Consider the following 20,557-nt stretch of genomic DNA (forward strand, 5'->3'; position numbering starts at 1 on the left):
TACATCCGCCCCCACATTGGGGGAAGTGGAGGCAATAGCTCCTCTAGAAACCTCAAAACGAAGCGTCCCCCTGCGCAACCGCGAGGGTCGAGTCACGCGGCATCTCCAAGATGGCGCCCGCTGCCAACTCCGTCGGGCGGGAAGAATCACTGCCCGCCATGCTCATGCCAGCATTAGTATCTAGGCAGCATGTGCCTGCTGATCTGCGTTTCCCACCGTGGAAGCAGCGCTTAACCCCTTCAGCAGCCATCAAATATAGAAAACAAAATGGCGCCTTCGCACCAAAACTTACCCCGCACGGAGTATTGTCAGAGGGAACCTCCCCGGAGGAGCTGGGCACTACTCTCACCTCAGAAGACCGAGTCAAACGAGCTCTGGAAAAAGCCTCTTTTTTTTTTTTTTTACTGTGAGGAAAGTTAGAGGCAGGCAGTCACAGAGGAACTCCGGTGGGAGGGGAAATGGGGTAAGGCAGGGACAGGGAAAACCAAGTATGCCTTTAAAGTGAGCACCACCAGCCAACACCCCCTGCTCTACTGGCAAAGCACAGGAGCCACCCCAGGCTGAAATCCAGGAGCTGAGAAATCATCCACCTGCTGGGAGATAGAGAACAATGAAAGCACATGGTGTTCCTGGATGCCCAACCCCCTCTGCCTTCAGTATATCTCTATCTCCACCTGCTGGTAGGCGGATACAACCCATCAGTTAATGGATTCATCTGCTGTTGATGACAAGGAATTATTATTATTGACAGGTATTACTGCAAGATGCTGTAAAAACTGGATGATCCCCGTTTTCAAAATGTTATTCAGGAAGTGACCATTAAGAACCATTTTAGCAAAAATAAAGTTGTGATTAAATTTTGCGACAAAATAAGGCATATGGCACAAAGCGTTTAAGGGATTTTCCTAATAAAGACTGGACTAATGTATTTTCAAAGGTAATACTAAATGTTTAAACAATTGCAAAGTGTTTTGAAACTATGTAAGAGGTCCCACTTTTTCCAGACACCATGTACATGCTGTCCCCTGAGTATACCACATAAGTTGACTTGCCTTTTTATGGCTCTTCTTTGGCTTTGGCAATTCATTGCCCTCCTTCTCTTTATTGTTGCCAGATTTCTCTTTTTCTTTATGGAGATTCTTCTTAAAGAAAGAAAAAACAATAACTGAAATTTAAGTCCTTTTGTCTGTACCAGACCATGTCTGAAAACATCTACCTCCCTACTCACCAAATATGAGTTCCCTAGCTAGCAGTGTCAAAAACTGTGAATGAGCTTGGAGATTACAACTCTACAAGTGCCTGTACCACACTTGGTTTTGTAGATAAACGAAAGAGCTGTCAGCATGGCACCTTCCACATAATACTAACTTCATCAAGAGGCCTTTCTGTAAGCTGTAAAGCAGTGGTTCCCAAATCTAGTCCTGGAGCCCCCTTTATTACCATAGTTTATTATGACTTAAGCTCCAAGTTTTTTGTACTGGTTATACTTTTGAATGTTTTAGGATATCCACAATGAATATTCATGAGAGAGATTTGCATGCACTGCCTCCACTGCATGCAAATCTCTCTCATGAATATTCATTGTGGATATCCTCAAAACTGATTGGCTAGGGGGCCTCCAGGACCAAAGTTTAGGAACCACTGCTGTAAAGCCTGGGATTTTGGCAGAGAAGAGACATTGTATAATATACTTCTCATAATTGTCAGGCGTTCAGTCCTTTTCCCCATTCTTAGCCTGAATGGTGAGATGGGCGTACAGCATGGCAATCTCCTTGCTAGCTACATCAAGCCCACTCTGGAGAATACTACACATCTAGGAGGAATGTATGCTAGAACCTAAAGCAGAATAAGGGAAGTGTTGCCTTATCTGAAGAGTACATTCTGTTTTTTTATTTTTCCATCATCACTGCTGTTATTCTGAGAATCCATACTATCCTAGCATGATGAAGACCAAAAGCTAATGCATCAGAGGATCTTTTATGTGTGGTCTCCAGATGCTCCCCCTTCTCCACAAGAAAATCAAATATGTCTGTAGCACTCCATATTCTCCCCAGAAATTTTTACTAGCTGAGTGGCATGAAAGATTAGCCACACAGAGACAGGGAAGTACTGTGTAGTAGTATAAAAATGTCTGTTAAGTAAGCTAGGTGGTCAGTAAAATTTGGTGGGTGGAGCACCCATTCAAAGGTCCTGAGAATACCAACTCCATATAGATGAGAAAAGTATGACCTACTGTGCCAGGGTTCAGCCAGAGGACCCTACCCAACCAATAGGTCAAATACTGACAGCAATGGCCAAAATACTCTTATCCAAAAACAATCAAATTGCAGTGAATGAAGGGTATATTTTTCAGACAACAAACATTATGGGGAGGAAGTGACAACATGAAAAGGAATGGCTGCTCAGGCAGACACCTCCATGTTACTTTGGTGCAAAAAGCTATTCATCCTCACCATCAGACAGCCTAATGCCTCAAGACTTACATATTTATTGAGCTCAACATATAGTGTGTTTGTGGGGAGGAAAGGATGAGTATTAAAAGTCAAACTGTGAGTAAATTATGTGAAGTTCCATTGGCTGCCATGTCAAGTGATCTGGTGGTCCCTGCTCGACCATCACGGATTTCGATGAACATTCATACATGTCCCCAATGAACATTGGTAAAGTTTTACGTTCGCGATGAAAAACCAACCCTACTTTTTTAAGGGGTTTGAAATATGCTCTAATGAAAATGATTAAAAAGTTTCCAGAAGGTCTTTTTTTTTTAAAAGTGGGCTAAAAATACCCTAATTTTTGGTGTTTTTGCAAAAATCATCAACTTTACACTCAATTTGTGAACTAATGGAAAACATTAGGAGAATGAAATTTTACATTCAAAAACCTTGTGTTGATAAGTTGTGTGCAAAATTTCACGTTTATCACACCTTTAATTCCAGAGATATAAAAAGCCAAACTTTACAATTGAAAACTACATATTCTGATAGAAGGAAATCTGCTCTTTCTAATGGTGCTAAAAGAAAGAATATTGAAGCTGTCCCACTGGAGATCAAGGGCATCAAAGATAGCCCAAAATGGGCAAAAATGCTTTTTATACCAACTTTGAACGCTTATAATTTTTCAACCACTTGAAGGAAAGTGCTGCAAATTGGAATGCCTCATTACAGCCCTGCATTTAGTACACCTACCAAAAATCAACCTGAAAGGCCAACTAGTTTAGAAACTACAGCAGCCTCAACATCGCTGTAAATTGATTTTTGCCGTTTTTATGGCAACGTTTGAGCCTAAACCATTCAAAAAGTAAGAGGACTAGGAACATGGGGTTTTGCCAGTTCATTAAGCCCTAAAAGTAGTGCAGGTTCTCCAAATATCCCCCTTGTACTACTAAAACTTCCAGTTTTACAGCTTCTGGAAGTTGGCCCAAAATGTCATTTTTGCTCAGGCGACATTTTGCAACCCTTTACTTGAGGTCCCCTAGAACCTCCAATTTTTTGTCTTTTGAACTAAAGTTTTGCACAGCTTAGTTTTTTATCATAAAGAAACTATGTACCAAATTTCATCAAAATCTGAGATGGTGAGGTGGGGACCCCTGGTCCACTTGACACGGAATGACTCTTGTACAAGATGGCCAAGTTTTATTTCTCTCAACAAACTATTGCCGGAGATACGGTGTCTCAAAGTTGCTGAAATCTCGGAGTCATACCATAGAAGGCTGCAGTATGGGGTCAAACAGATTACTATATCTCAGCAAGTATTGCATCGGCGAATGTAAAACTTTACCAACGTTCATTGGGGACATGTATGAATGTTCACAGAAAATTTCATCAAAATCCGTGATGGTCGAACAGGGCACTTCTCTGAAATCAGACCACTTGTCAAGGAATGACCCAGGTGCGTATTCTTCTTAAACTATGTTGTTTTGTCGTTATGATTCTGAAGGGCCTATTTCCGCTTTATACATGCTCATTGATCAACGTACTGGTCTCAAAATATGATACTCATAATAATCTAAGATCAACCTTTCCATATTATAAAGGATCACATTTTAAAAGAAATTTAACAGCCTTATTCTCTTATCAGGCCACAAAAATTTGCTAATCTCTGTAATTTCTTTAACTCATTATGTGCCTTTCCATAAATCCTTAAAGGCAGCTTTATTAAGAAACGATGTGCTTTCTGGTTAGATTAATTTACTTCTTACTATGTCTTTTAAGGTGTTATAATTAACTTTTTGGTTATCTGAGCTTAGCTAACTGGACTTCTATTAGAAGCACAATTTAGTTAAAATGGATGTAATTAACTGTGACTGTACTTTATTACCATAGTTTATTATGATTGTAAGGTCACAATTTTTTGTACTGTTATACTTTTGAGTGTAATCCACTCCAAACTATGTTAAAGTGTTGTGGGGAATATAACTCCATGGTAATGTAATGTAACTTAGCAAAGTTTGCCTATACAGGAGGCCTAGTGGTTAGGGTGGTGGACTTTGATTCCCACTTCAGGCACAGGCAGCTCCCTGTGACTCTGGGCAAATCACTTAACCCCTCCATTGCCCCAGGTACAAATAAGTAACTGTATACAATATGTAAGCCGCATTGAGCCTGCCATGAGTGGGAAAGCGCGGAATACAAATGTAACAAAAATAAAAAAAACTGTGCAGAGAGACATCATGGCGGCAGCCTCATCTTTAACTCCTTCGCAGACAACCTCAGCGCAACTACAACTTAGGCAACAATCTCCGGCCCCATTAGCAAATCCGCTGATGGAAATTCATGTGTGTCTTCAAGAAATTAAATCGGATGTGAAAGAAGTGGCCCTCTTTAAACAGCTGATGAGACTAAGGGCTGAAATGGGTTTTATCCAGGAGAAACACTTGCTACCTACCATGAACGACTAATTTTTTGTGCTTCTAATCGCCTTCAAACCATGAATAGAGGAGTACTTATAGCACTATCTGTCACATCAGTGCCAAATTTAAAAAAAGTGATAAAAGGATTGTGGAGTGCTATATCTTTGACCAATTACTCAACTGGTCAAGACACATATTCCTGAATGTCTATGCACCAAATAATGAGCAAGGTAGTTTCCTGGATGGGCTCACGCAGGTCCTGATGCAACACATGGAGGGTCACCTCATTGTAGGCAGTGACATATGCCCAATAAGACAGGATAAAACTGAAAAGATTCATAGCTAATTGGGATTATCAGATTTGTGGAGGCAATTAAACCCAACAAAAAGGGACTACACTCACTTTTCACAAGTACAAAATACATATTAATGTACCAATCTCTGCCTGAGATATGCATATATTTCATACACTTTACATTCTGTTAGTATCCAAATAAGAACATGGTCGGACCATGCTCCGCTACCGTTAATCATGGGCATAGCTGCTGAAAGAGCAGGCCCTAGACAGTGGCACTTAGTGACACTCTTGATAGATCCTAATGTGATATACTTGGAAAATGAGTTATGAGAATATATACTGCAAAGTAAGGTTGGAGAGGTGGAACCAACACTTGAAAAACAAGGAAGGATACCTATGGAGCAAAGTACAATGCATTGAAGTAGGGAAGGGTCAACCAAAAAGAGGTGGATCAATATATTAGGCTTTTATTCTCATTTTAGCTCTGTTTTTGTTTTGGTGTATTTAACCCTACCATAGTTCTTTTAATCTTGGTTTCTCATCGTATTTTTTTATTCTGTGCCTAGTCAGCCTGTTTAAATTGGTTATGTTTGTCATGTTTTCCTCCGATAATTTGAGGCTCCTATTTCAGTGCTATGTACACAGTGAGAAACCCAATGACATTTTAGTTAATTTGTTTCACTTTGTGCCCCTTACATGTGTAGTTTTATACTACATTATGTGGTGAGGACTGCTGCATTTGTATTGTAGGATATCCTTTCCTCATCTTTTTTTCTGGTTCTCAGCCCATTGCAACTTTTTTAGCATTATTGTTTTGCTTGGTTCTCAGTGATTACAGGTTTGCGGTGAAGACATTGTTTTGAATCATTACTTTTGAGTAATCCATGCAGCTTAGTTACAGCTCTACTCTCCTTTCTACACACCAGCCACATTTCTAATATATGGTGGTGTAATATATAGATTATACATTTATTTTCATCTTTCTGGATATAGGACTATACTTACACGTCTCACTTTTAACACATTTTCTTTGATATTCATATATGTTTGGGATCACTTCTGTACAAATACCTCTTCATGTACATTTTCATGTTTTGCTTTTAATTTTATGCTCTTATAATTATGTTTTTATATTTTGTATCATTTTTAATTTTACAATCCTACAGTTATGTTTTTATATTTTGTATCCTCTATTTTAACATGTATCCTTTATGTATACATTGTGAATGTATGTGTATACATATATTTATATATTTTTTAAATGTATTTAATGTATGCAGATACCAAGACTCCTGATCGCTGAAACATGAGACCATGTTGAGTCTACTGTATCTCTATTTTGACAATAAAAACCTAATATATTGATCCACCTCTGCAGTCCTACTCATTTGGTTGACCTACATCCCTTTCCTACTTCAATGCGTTGGAGAGGTGGACCCATTTATTTATGAGAAGGACTTAAGGCAGCAATGAGAGGCAAAAATCATAGTACTGCAGGCCCATCTACAAAAAAACCCCACCTAGCACAGTTACACCAACAAATTAAGATTGTGGAGCAGTCCTCTTAACAGGGAAATGCCTCTCCTCTAGAGGAGCATTTGCATTTACTCCACATGGAACTTAATGATTTGCAACTAGGTGAGATTTCAGAAAATCTGAAAAAAGTAACACTCAGGCCCCGATGCTCAGAAACAAATGTGGGCACTAGAGGCCAACAGTGCTGGACTAGTGCCTGCATTTGCTCTGCGCTGTATGCTGGGCCAGCGAGCACATGAATCAATGAGAATGCAAATGCATGTTAATCAGATCACTCCATATTCCTCCCCAATGCTCAGCGGCTAGCGTGCCAAACAAGGGCATTCTTGCTGCTGAAAACTCTAATGCCAGCTCGGAGCTGGAATTAGGGTTGTCCCAACAGTAGAGGAATGGGGAGACCAAAGGTCTGCACAGGCAGTCCGATTCTCTGTGGCCTGGTGGATTCGTAGTCTACTGCACTCATCAGTGGAACAGCAGATGATGATGGAATAGAGGTAACCGCTACACAGTTTGGGTTTAGTTGCCGACTTCGCTCATTGCTATACACAGTGGTGGAAATAAGTATTTGATCCCTTGCTGATTTTGTAAGTTTGCCCACTGACAAAGACATGAGCAGCCCATAATTGAAGGGTAGGTTATTGGTAACAGTGAGAGATAGCACATCACAAATTAAATCCGGAAAATCACATTGTGGAAAGTATATGAATTTATTTGCATTCTGCAGAGGGAAATAAGTATTTGATCCCCCACCAACCAGTAAGAGATCTGGCCCCTACAGACCAGGTAGATGCTCCAAATCAACTCGTTACCTGCATGACAGACAGCTGTCGGCAATGGTCACCTGTATGAAAGACACCTGTCCACAGACTCAGTGAATCAGTCAGACTCTAACCTCTACAAAATGGCCAAGAGCAAGGAGCTGTCTAAGGATGTCAGGGACAAGATCATACACCTGCACAAGGCTGGAATGGGCTACAAAACCATCAGTAAGACGCTGGGCGAGAAGGAGACAACTGTTGGTGCCATAGTAAGAAAATGGAAGAAGTACAAAATGACTGTCAATCGACAAAGATCTGGGGCTCCACGCAAAATCTCACCTCGTGGGGTATCCTTGATCATGAGGAAGGTTAGAAATCAGCCTACAACTACAAGGGGGGAACTTGTCAATGATCTCAAGGCAGCTGGGTCCACTGTCACCACGAAAACCATTGGTAACACATTACGACATAACGGATTGCAATCCTGCAGTGCCCGCAAGGTCCCCCTGCTCCGGAAGGCACATGTGACGGCCCGTCTGAAGTTTGCCAGTGAACACCTGGATGATGCCGAGAGTGATTGGGAGAAGGTGCTGTGGTCAGATGAGACAAAAATTGAGCTCTTTGGCATGAACTCAACTCGCCGTGTTTGGAGGAAGAGAAATGCTGCCTATGACCCAAAGAACACCGTCCCCACTGTCAAGCATGGAGGTGGAAATGTTATGTTTTGGGGGTGTTTCTCTGCTAAGGGCACAGGACTACTTCACCGCATCAATGGGAGAATGGATGGGGCCATGTACCGTACAATTCTGAGTGACAACCTCCTTCCCTCCGCCAGGGCCTTAAAAATGGGTCGTGGCTGGGTCTTCCAGCACGACAATGACCCAAAACATACAGCCAAGGCAACAAAGGAGTGGCTCAGGAAGAAGCACATTAGGGTCATGGAGTGGCCTAGCCAGTCACCAGACCTTAATCCCATTGAAAACTTATGGAGGGAGCTGAAGCTGCGAGTTGCCAAGCGACAGCCCAGAACTCTTAATGATTTAGAGATGATCTGCAAAGAGGAGTGGACCAAAATTCCTCCTGACATGTGTGCAAACCTCATCATCAACTACAGAAGACGTCTGACCGCTGTGCTTGCCAACAAGGGTTTTGCCACCAAGTATTAGGTCTTGTTTGCCAGAGGGATTAAATACTTATTTCCCTCTGCAGAATGCAAATAAATTCATATACTTTCCACAATGTGATTTTCCGGATTTAATTTGTGATGTGCTATCTCTCACTGTTACCAATAACCTACCCTTCAATTATGGGCTGCTCATGTCTTTGTCAGTGGGCAAACTTACAAAATCAGCAAGGGATCAAATACTTATTTCCACCACTGTATATATATACACACACGTGTGTGTGTGTGTATATATGACTGTGCAAGCTTATTTTAGCCATGATGCTGTTGATAGAGGCACTGGGAATGTGAGCTGGGAGGGCACAGCAAATCACAATTTCCTACAGTAGTGACTTTTGAAAAGACTAAAGCAGCATTTCAGCCCTTACAACTATTCACGCCTGGGTCAGGTTGCTCTTCCTTACCAGGACACTGGGCAACCGGCACTTCCTCTTCTTCTTCCCCCACCCCCCCCCCATCGTTCTGGGCATGCGCTCAAGAGCTGTGCTTAAACAGCTCTTGAGCGCATGCCCAGGCACAATCCTGCTGCAGAAGTCCCTAATGCTCAATGCTTAGAACACGCCTAAATTTGCAAGTCATTAGCATTGAGCATTAAGTAGTTCCTTCCCCATGCTATTGTGGCGGTATTTTTCGTTTTGAACATCCCCACCTCAGTTTGGCAATCGAGCAAGCCACTTGCTGGCGACTAAATTGAAGAAACTAATTCTATCAAAGATGAGGGAGGGGTCCAGCACTCCAACCTCAGGGACATACAGGACATTTTTGTACATTTCTATACACCAGAGGAGATGACCTCTCAGAGATGAACTGCACAATATCTGAGTGACGCTTTGCCCATACTGACAAGGAGGTAAATTGGGCTATTTCTGATCTCCTCCAGAGTTTGGAAAAACTAATAAATATAATTTTTGGGAGGATCTTGGTATCTCTGTTGCTGCAGGTTTTCCAGGCATCTGATCTAGCAACAGTGCTACCCTCCTCTTAGAGATTGGAGGGGGTAACAATCCTGCTAAAACCAGGAAAAGATCCTTTGAACTTTTATTTTTATTTTATTGAGATGTATTAACCGCCTTTATGAACAGATTCACCCAAACAGGTGTACAGTAGGTCCAGTTTAACATAAAACTTACTATTTTGTTAAAATTGTAACAATAGTAAAATTACCAAATATAAACATAAATACAATAAATGAGGTAAATTTGAAATAGGATGTCAGTACAATACAAACAATAGATGGCATGGAAGAATATTCAAATAATGGATATAATACCATTGGGCTCATTTTCGAAAGAGGAGGACACCCATCTTTCGACATAAATTGGAAGATGGACGTCCTTCTCACAGAAACGTCCAAATTGGTATAATCGAAAGCCAATTTTGGACGTCCCCAACTGCACTCTGTCGCAGAGACGGCCAAAGTTCAAGGGGGCATGCCAGAGGCGTAGCGAAGGCGAGACTTGGGCGTGCCTAACACTTGGACGTACTTGACTCATAAATAAAAAAAAAAAGGACGTCCTTGACAAGCACTTGGACGTTTTCACCCAGGCCTGTTTTTCTTACGACTAAGGCACAAAAAGGTGCCCGAAATGACCAGATGACCACTGGAGAGAATCGAGGATGACCTCCCGTTACTCCCCCAGTGGTCACTAACCCTCTCCCACCCTCAAAAAACATCTTTAACAATATGTCATACCAGCCTCAGATGTCATACTCAGGTCCATGACAGCAGTATGCAGGTCCCTGGAGCAGTTTTAGTGGGTCAGTGCACTTCAGACAGGCGGACCCAGCACCCCCACTCCTCCACCTGTTACATCTGTGGAGGAAACTGCGAGCCCTCCAAAACCCAGCACAAACCTACTGTACCCACATCTAGGTGCCCCCCTTCACCCGTAAGGGCTATGGTAGTGGTGTACAGTTGTGGGTAGTGGGTTTTGGGGTGCTCAGCACACAAGGTAAGGGAGCTATGTTCCTAGCATTTTATCAAGTCCACTGCAGTGCCCCTTAGGGTGCCCGGTTGGTGTCCTGGAATGTCAGGGGGGACCAGAGCACTACAAATGCTGGCTCCTCCCACGACCAAATGGCTTGCATTTGGTCGTTTCTGAGATGGACGTCCTTAGTTTTGAAAATTGCTGAAAACTAGAAACGTCCATGTCTAGGGACGTCCAAATCTAGGGACGGCGAAATTTAAGGATTTGGATGTCCCTGGCAGTATTTTTGAAACGAAAGATGGACATCCATCTTGTTTCGAAAATATGGGTTTCCCCGCTCCTGGATTGGGATGTTTTGCAAGGATGTCCAAATCGAAACTTGTATGTCCCTTTCGAAAATGCCCCTCCATGTCAGCATAATACTGATGAAACGCCTAATAGTAACCTAGTGGTTAGTGCAACAGACCTTGAACCTGAGGAACTGGGTTTATTCCCACTGCAGCTCTTTGTGACTCTGGCCAAGTCACTTAACCCTCTGTTGCCTCAGGCACAAATAAGTACCTGTATTATACTATGTAAACTGCTTTGATGTAGTTGCAAAAACCAAAGAAAGGTGGTATATCAAGTCCCATTCGCTTCCCTCTAATAAGCAAGCAATACAACAGTCAAACATAGATATGATGTTAATTTTATTTATTAGGATTTATTTACTGCCTTTTTGAAGGAATTCACTCAAGGCGGTGTACAGTAAGAACAGATCAAGCATGAGCAATAGACAATTACAGCAGTAAAAATATTCAAAAACAATACAAAGTATGGCATGGCATACTATTTACAATGTCAACACAATATGTAATAGAACATTATAGGTGATAGCGAAGAGTAAAGCAAAGATGTAACATATAGAAGGGTAAGAAAGTAGGAAGAGTTAGAAAGTAAGGTCATTGATTTAAAGAAAGTTGCACATGAGGTCAGAGAAATGGTTAAATGATTATCTCAGTTAGAGTAGGAGTGGATAAACATGTCCTGCTGCAGTATATGCAGAATGAGTATTCCTTGTGTGTTTGAGTGAGACTTGCAAGTTAGTTACTTCTTCCAGTAAAGGCCTGGTTGAAGAGCCAAGCTTTCACCTGTTTCCTGAAGTAGAGATAGTCTTGCGTTAAGCGCAGCCTTTCAGGCAGTGCATTCTAGAGTGTGGGGGCTACTCCAGAGAAGGCTTACTTGTGGGTATCACATCGTGTAATGTCTTTTAGAGAGGGTGTGGTTAGTGAAAGTCCTTGGGAGGACCTTTTTGTCCTTGGTGGTGTGTGGAGGATCATCCTATTTTTCAAGTACTCATGGTCATTTCCTTTCAGGGCCTTAAAGATCAGACAGAGTTTTCAATTTAGCCCTGTATTGTACTGGTAGCCAATGAATGTTTTCCAAAAAATGGTGTGATATGGTCACGTCGTTTGCAACTGCATTCTGAATCAACTGGAGTTGGTGCAGGCCCTTTATTGTCAAGACCATTGTATAGTGCATTGCAGTAATCCAGTCTTGATGTTATAATGGCATGTACAATTGGGATAAGATTTACCTTCTCGATGTAAGGAGAGAGGCAGCGTAGCTGTCGCAAATAGTAGAAGCAGCTCTTGAAGGTTGCTTGGACTTGGGGAATCAGAGTAAGTGTCGAATCTAACTGTATTTCAAGGTTTCGGACCTGTGATTTGAGGGTGGGGGGTTCATACTTCCCAAACGGGATTTTGATGTCAGGTATGTATCCACTTGTGTTAGGGACCCAGAGAAGCTCGGTTTTACTTGAGTTCAGGCAGTTTGTTGTGTTTAACCCATTCTTGAATTGATGTTAGACAAGTAATTAGTTTATTCAAGGCTGTAGGTAAGTCAGGTTCAATGGGTATGAGTAGTAGAACTGAGTGTCCATTGACCGAATCAGCTCAGTTAGTGGCTTGAGGTAGATATTGAACAGAATAGGTGACAGTATCGCTCCTTTTGGCACCCCACTGGTCAGTGTTCATGGTGGTGATGAGTTGCTGCCAAACATTATGGATTGTTGCCTGTCTGATAGGTAGAATCTGAACCAAGCACGTACTGTTCCATTGATACCTGTTTGTCAGTCTTACTAGCATGATATCATCATGATCCACGGTGTCAAAAGCTGCAGAGAAATCAAGCAATACTAACATCGACATTGAGGCGAATCCCTTGTCTCGGTTTCTGTGAAGATCATCTAGTAGGGATACAAGGACCGTTTCTGTAACATAATCAGGTCTGAATCCAGACTGACATGGATCTAACCAATTTCTCTTTTCTAACCAGTCATTAAGTTGAACACAGACTGTTTGTTCTATGAGTTTCCCTAGAAACGGGATGTTGGATACTGGCCTGTAATTTTCAAGTTTGTCCTGATCAAGGTTGTTGTTCTTCAGCAGAGGGTGGGCCACTGCCCTTTTTAATGCTGTTGGCAGCTGCCCATTAGAAAAAGAGGTGTTCACAATTTTTGTGGCGCCTTCTATGAGGCCCATACTTGCCTGCTGCACTATTTTTGATGGGCAGGGCTCGAGGGAGCAGGTAGTTGGTCGAAGGTCTCTTAAGATTTTGTCAACCTCCTCTGTCATTGGGTTAAAAGTGTCCCATTTCTACCTAGCTGAGGAGCCAAGTGCAGATATATAGATGGGTGTGTAACAGAAGAAACAAATCTCCACAGAAATATGTAGCAAACAACAAAACAGCGAAGATGACTTAAAAAGTGGACGACGCTCCAGCTATTTATTGAAGGATGAACAAGACTCGACACAGCTGTGTTTCGGCCTATGAGGCCTGCATCAGGAGTCTTTTTTGTTCAATAAATACATCCACTTGTAATATTAGTCTCAAAGCGGTGAGTCTGAATGGGAGCTGCTACGTGTTATGCACCGATATACAATAAAGCTTGTCTGCAATGGAACCTCAAAGTTGAGCTCGCAATTGAAAACAGTATACAGATGGGGACACAATGGATGGTACAGAGTCAGCTAAGATTAAAAAAAAATGGATGGCTAAACTCTGGGCAAAATCTTTCTACAGTTAAACACGATACGAGGGGCTGGTCTAAGTTACAGAGTGTGCAGCCAGCTAGACCAGGTGTAGAGTGAGTGTATAGTCAGTCACCACATTTATTACAGGCTTGTGAGAAAAGCCAGACTGTGACCTGGTTCATACACTCCTATATCACTATTAGGCTCAGATTATAAGATCTTTATAAAGATCTTAGCACGCCACCTACAACAGGTGATCGCAAGATTAATTTATGAAGACTAGGTGGGGTTCGTCACTGGGAAGCAACTTTCGATAATAGTTGCACAGTTCTACGCCTAATACATCAGGTCAAGATTGACAATACACCTGCACTTATGCTATCAAGCAATGAGAATACATTTGATAGGGTGTATTTGTCAATCATATTTTCTGTGCTAGAGAAATTGGGACTTTCTGGATGATATTTGACCTGAATACATCTTATCTATAAGAAACCCTTGGCATGCATAAAAATAAATTTATTTAGATTTTGCTCATACCTTTTTCAGTAGTAGCTCAAGGTGAGTTACATTCAGGTACTCTGGATATTTCTCTGTCCCAGGAGGGCTCACAATCTAAGTTTGTACCTGAGGCAATGGAGGGTTAAGTGACTTGCCCAAGATCACAAGGAGCAGCAGTGAGATTTGGCCACCTCTGGATTGCAAGACCGGTGCTCTAACCACTAGGCCACTCCTCCACTCCTATACAACCCATTTTGAACTATTCTGGGGAGCGTACCAAAGATGTGAACTCTTTACTATCTGAGTGGAGGAGTGGCCTAATGGTTAGTTTTGATCCTGGCAACCTGGGTTCAATTCCCACTGCAGTTTTGTAACCTTGGGCAAATCACTTAACCATCCATTGCCCCAGGTACAAAAACACTTTGATTGTGAGCCCTCTAGGGTTAGAGAAAGTACCTGCATATAATGTGTACAGTGCTGCATACGTCTAGTAGCGCTACAAAAATGATTAGTAGTAGTAGTAGTACTATTTGCAGTTTCAACAGAACCTATAGCACAAACAGCTAGGACCCATTCAGGGGTAAGAGGAGTGTGAAGTGGGACAGATAAAAGTAAAATTATGTTATTTGCTGACAATGTCCTCCTTTCTTTAACTGACCAGGAGGAATCTTTATCCCAGGTTTCACAATTGCTGTACCACTATGGTTAAGTAGTGGGCTTTAAAGATAATATGTCCAAATCAGAAATTTTAAAGCTGTAAATTGGGAAATTGGAGGTGGCTCAGCTACAGAAATTTACCACTGGTACATTAGATATTTAGGGATCAACATAACTAGGTCCTCTGATGATCTTTATCAAACTCCCCCACCTAAGATTAAAGAATTATTGTAGGAACTAGCCCTGAGACGGTCTTAATATTTCCCAGCTTGGATGAGTTCAGGCAGTAAAGATGGTGCTTTTACCCAAGCTATTACACCTATTTATGCCCCTACCTCTTTGCTCCTAACAAAATGTTTTGTCAGACTTAATCGAAAAATCTTCTCCTTTATATTGAGGAAACGCCCACCTACGGTTAGAAAGTTGGTGATGTATCAGGTGAAGCTCTGGGGAGGCATGGGGATTCCCAATTATAACAGATATCATAAAGCTGCCAGCTGAAAATCTTAACTGATTGGGTATATGACTCCTTGGAAATATTTATTTATTTGGATAGGTTTGCTCACACCTTTTTCAGTAGTAACTAACGAAAGGTGAAATATGGGTTCGAATGGAAAAGGGATGGCTAGGACAAACTCCACTATGGGCAACACCCTGGCTTCCAAAACAAGAGCTGCTGCTCTTAACTAAAAGATTGCCAAGGGGAATGGGATACCCTTCTGCTTACCTGGAAAATACTAGGAGAGAAATTCTTTCCCAATAAGCAATTCTTCCTACAAACAGCATTATGTTATGATCCAAGATTTCTACCAGGCAAGATAGAACAGACATAGCGCTTGGGCTAAGCAGGGGCTATGCACCCGTGGACAAATTTGTGAGGAAGGTAAAATGTTCCCCTTCTCAGGCCATTTTATTTATTTAGATTTTGCTCACACCTTTTTCAGTAGTAGCTCAAGGTGAGTTACATTCAGGTACACTGGATATTTCTCTGTCCCAGGAGGGCTCACAATCTAAGTTTGTACCTGCGGCAATGGAGGGTTTAAATGACTTGCCCAAGATCACAAGGAGCAGCAGTGAGATTTGAACCGGCCACCTCTGGACTGCAAGACCAGTGCTCTAACCACTAGGCCACTCCTCCACTATGCACCCTGGGACAAATTTGGGAGGAAGGTGAAATGCTCCCCTTCTCAGAGTTGTGTGAAGATTATGGACTCCCTCAGAGAGACACATTCAAGTATAGGCAAATTAAAGATTACATTTTTTCAGAGGGCAGAAGGGGAATTGAGATTAGAGGCTAGAGAAGGCCCCGAGAGGGGTAAGTGGCAAATGGTGTATATCTCGTCTTTATCTAGCATCATCATCTCAACAAAACCCCATAGGCTACTATCTGACCAAATGGGAGACTGATATGGGTACCACTCATGAACCAAAAGCACGGGAGAGAAGCTTTTCACACCTATTAAAAAGGTTTCTATTGCAAGCAACCTTATAGAAAATGGCTTTAAAATCTTAAACAAATGGTATTACGCTCCACTGAGACTACTAAAAATATATAAAACCAGTACAGGTGCATGCACTCAAGGAAATTTCTATCGAATCTAGTGGACTTTCCCAAAGGCTTAGTCTTATTGGGACATGGTGCTTATAGACTGTTCAACATAGAACACAGGTTACCTACCCAAAAAGGGCTGAGCACGGCTTATTACACTAAACCAGTGGGTGTAAAACCAAATCTCCATAAGCTTGTTTCTTGCTCTTTTACAGCTAGCATGGTGGCTCTGACAGAAGCCTAGAAGCAAATCAATACGCCTTCAGTAAGTTTAATATTACAAAAAAAATGGACTATATATAGCAGATGACCAAATGGCAATCTGTAATGGACAACTGGTTAATTTCCATAAGGTGTGGGACATTTATGACACTTGGCGCTCAAGTACATCTACTCAGGAGATCTGATATTACAGGTGCCTATAGGCTATAACTGGGTGGATAAGCGATGGGAACTTGATTGTTTAGATGTCAACATATATCGTGTCCTTTAATTGGGATATGGGAGGGTATGTTTGGGGTGATGTTCAGCTTATACACCTATATTTCTTCAATGTTTATTATTGTTTGCTTAAAATAAAAAAAAACAAACAAGCGAGGTATCATACATTATAGAGTTTCAATAAATTGTGGATGTGTCAAACAATAGTGCATCAAATTAATAACCTACAATCACCTACCTCTCTTCAAAATCATGGTCAAGGGAAAAACAGCCAGCTGAGAAGGTTAAACATGAGAGGTAGTAGCTCAACCAAAAAAAAAGACTTAAGAGTTAAAACCCCCGATTCCAGCATTTCAGTAGAATTTCCTGTTTTAAGCGAGTCCTCAACAAGTTCTAGTTCAGCAATATCTGGGAACAGTTTTGAAGTTAATGACCATATGCCACAACAAGAAACACATACTTTAGTGTTAAAAACTAGTCAGCCAAGTAGGTGTGGATTAATGTGCTGGCACATGCACATTTAAAAAGACAGCGATCCAAAGTGCAATATATTAGTGTACCAAAAAACTAGTGTACACTATCTTTTGCACTTTGACTGGATTGCTGTCTTTTTGAATGTACAAAAACCAGGGAATTAAAAATGAATCAACCATATTGGTGGGGATTAACATTTAAGTATTATCTTTCTTGTTGTGGTACACTGGTCTTCAACTCTGAGATTCTTATTCTAAGTTTGTTTTACTCTTATTGAAGACTCCCTTGAAACAGAAAATTCTGCTGAAATGCCTGCATTGAGCGAGCTACTATCTCTCACATTTAAGCTCTTGGGCTGACTGTTTTAAAGACTCAGATAAGTTTTGTTTACGGTTTTCACTTGACACTGCAGCTAGACTCATATTCGGTAAAACAAAATATGAGAGTGCTAAATACGAGAAAAGCTGCATTGGCTCCCTCTTAAAGAACGCATCATGTTCAAAATATGTACCCTGGTCCACAAAATCATTCATGGAGATGCCCCAGCCTACATGTCAGACCTGATAGACTTACCACCTAGGAATGCTAAGACATCATCCCGCACTTTCCTCAACCTTCATTTCCCCAACTGCAAAGGGCTAAAATACAAACTAATGCACGCGTCAACCTTTTCCTACTTGAGCACACAATTCTGAAACGCGGTGCCGCACAACTTAAAATCGATCTATGAACTAATTTCCGCAAACTATTGAAGACCCATCTCTTTAACAAGGCATACCACAAAGACCAACAAATATGAACTCCTTCACATATATCCAGAATGAACTTCTTCACATATACCCAGAATTGTCTTTACTATTTGCTTGTTATTTTAATATCATGCTTTATCATTATCATGTTACACAAGATCTTTCTGTAATACTAAATGTTTATTTCCTATATATCTCCACTATTCATGATGTATTGTAAGCCACACTGAGCCTGCAAAGAGGTGGGAAAATGTGGGATACAAATGCAATAAATATAGATAATTATAGGCTAAGTAGATACACTATTGCTCAACTTATCCACAATTTATTGAAACGCAATACTGAATACCTCTCGCTCACATGTTTGTTGTCTGAAAAACAGTTATATCATTCATAGCAATTTTGATTGTTTTTTTGTTTAATTTTAATGGTAGTTTGTGCGTTTTTATTAATTGCTTTGAAACCCCATATCTCCAGACTTGCTGAGCACTTTTAACCCCAGCCAGCCTGTGGAGTAGGACTCTGGGTTTACTAATAACCTTGAAATACATACATGTTCAACACCTAATGCCAGTGCTGGATTACTAGGCAAGACTCAGGGTCTGATACACAAAAGTCCAGCGCTGTAGGCAACAGCACCAGATAAACACCAGCTCAACAGCAAGTCAAAATTACTGACCAATACTCAACACTAACAGCATGTAATTTATATGAACACTGTTAGTTTTGAGCGTTAGTTGGTAAAGGGGTCAAAACATTCCTGGTGCATACCCACAAGAGCTGTGTGGTAGGTACAGTTTTTTTCCTAATATTTTGCAGCAGGCGGGCGCAGAGGCAGGAGGGAGTAGGTCAGTGGTAACGGAACGGTAAGCGGCAATGCTGATTACCACCGTGCAAGCCGTTAAAGGGAGCTTTCTTATCCCCCTGGACATGGCGTACGCTTGGGGCGGGACTACAGCTGAGGGACACGATGGGCTGGTGATAGTCCTGAAAAAGGGCCCCTAAGTTCATTTTCTTGACCTGACCATCAAGAACAAATATCTCTTCAAAAGAACTATCTACAAGAAACTGACAGAAATGCATTTTCTACATTTCACCAGTTATAATCCCACTCTGAAGAAAAATCTACCACTATGCCAATTTTTAAGACTTTGCCGCATTTGTTCAGACTTTGAAGATTTCAAATAGGCAAACATCAGGTCTTAGAGGTTGTTGCCTTGGATACCCGAAACATGTACAGGCCGGATAACGGAAAGCATTAACAGATGATAAACAGTCTCTTCAAGATCCACACTGGACATTTTATGCACTCAATGGCAAGGACAAATCAAACTCAGGTATACATATAAAGTATCACATACCATGTAAAATGAGTTTGTCTTGTTGGGCAGATTGGATGGACTTTACAGGTCTTTATCTGCCGTCATTTACTATGTTATGTTAAATGTTCTTTTCTGTCCACTGGCATATCCTTCATGGATTATAATGTTTCAGAGATAAGAGACTGGTTAATAGCCTACTCTAGAGAGAAGAACCTGAAAGAACTGGTCCAGTCTACTTTGCCAGAACATTTTGAACAGCAAGGACTATTTTTGGAACACCGGAAACAAAGAAGTGTAGTGTCTGCCGGCACTCCTTTGAAAAACATCATTTTCTGTACATCCCGTTACACATCAAAGATATGAACTACGTCACACCTCAGATTGCAATACTTGTGGCACAGTCTACATCATCCAGTGCCCTAGTCCACTCCTTTACATTGGTTAAACCGACAAAGAAATAAAAACTCGGATCATAGAACATTGCAGTTGCACTAACAGGAATGTAGAAAACGTACCACTTATTAGCCACTGGAGTTTAATTTCTGGTTTTCAAACTTTTCAGACCCAATTGGAGAAGGGGAAATTTTGACAAATCTCCTCCTCAAGGAAGAACAAAAACTGATTTTTCTTTTCAACACGCTTATAGCTTCTGGTTTGAATAACTAAATTGATTACCGTCCTTTTTTATGATTCATTTGATCCATAATGGCTCCTTTTCTGCCGCTTTATCAGATTCTAATACGACATGTTTGTTGGTCTAATCATTAATTGCATTCTTACTTTAGCCACATTTACATTTCCTATATTCATTGCTTTTACCCTGTGGTGTTGCACTGTATTATTTTACTGTACAATTGTTTTATCCTTCATTATCATTTTATGCATATAAATTAGACTTAAAATACATAAGTACATAAGTATTGTCACACTGGGACAGACCAAAGGTCCATCAAGCCCAGCATTCTGTTTCCAAAAGTGGCCAATCCAGGCCACAAATACCTGGCAAGATCCCCAAAAAAGCTCAATACATTTTATGCTGCTTATCCCAGAAATAAGCAGTGGATTTTACCCAAGTCATTTTAATAATGGTCTATGGACTTTTCATTGAGGAAGCCATCCAGACCCTTTTTAAACCCCGCTAAGCTAACCTCCTTTACCACATTCTCTGGCAACGAATTCCAGAGTTTAATTACATGTTGATTGAAGAAACCTTTTCTCCGATTCGTATTAAATTTACTACTTTTTATCTTCATTGCATGTCCCCTAGTATTTTTGGAAAGAGTAAACAAATGATTCAC

The 20,557-nt window shown here is 41.1% G+C and overlaps 1 protein-coding gene across 3 annotated transcripts in view; it reads right to left on the minus strand.

Annotated features, from left to right (window-relative positions):
* ZNF740 (zinc finger protein 740) overlaps positions 1-20,557 on the minus strand; it is a 112,272-nt gene that overhangs the window by 48,312 nt on the left and 43,403 nt on the right. For 2 of the 3 annotated variants that reach the window (XM_030198183.1, XM_030198182.1), the window contains exon 3: positions 1,053-1,142. In XM_030198183.1, coding sequence (XP_030054043.1) covers positions 1,053-1,142 — 90 coding nt within the window. The remainder of the gene's footprint in view (positions 1-1,052; positions 1,143-20,557) is intronic. The other variant, XM_030198184.1, reaches the window with a different exon arrangement.

This window comes from Microcaecilia unicolor, chromosome 3 (genome assembly GCF_901765095.1).
Source record: "Microcaecilia unicolor chromosome 3, aMicUni1.1, whole genome shotgun sequence".
NCBI classification, from domain to species: Eukaryota; Metazoa; Chordata; class Amphibia; order Gymnophiona; family Siphonopidae; genus Microcaecilia; species Microcaecilia unicolor.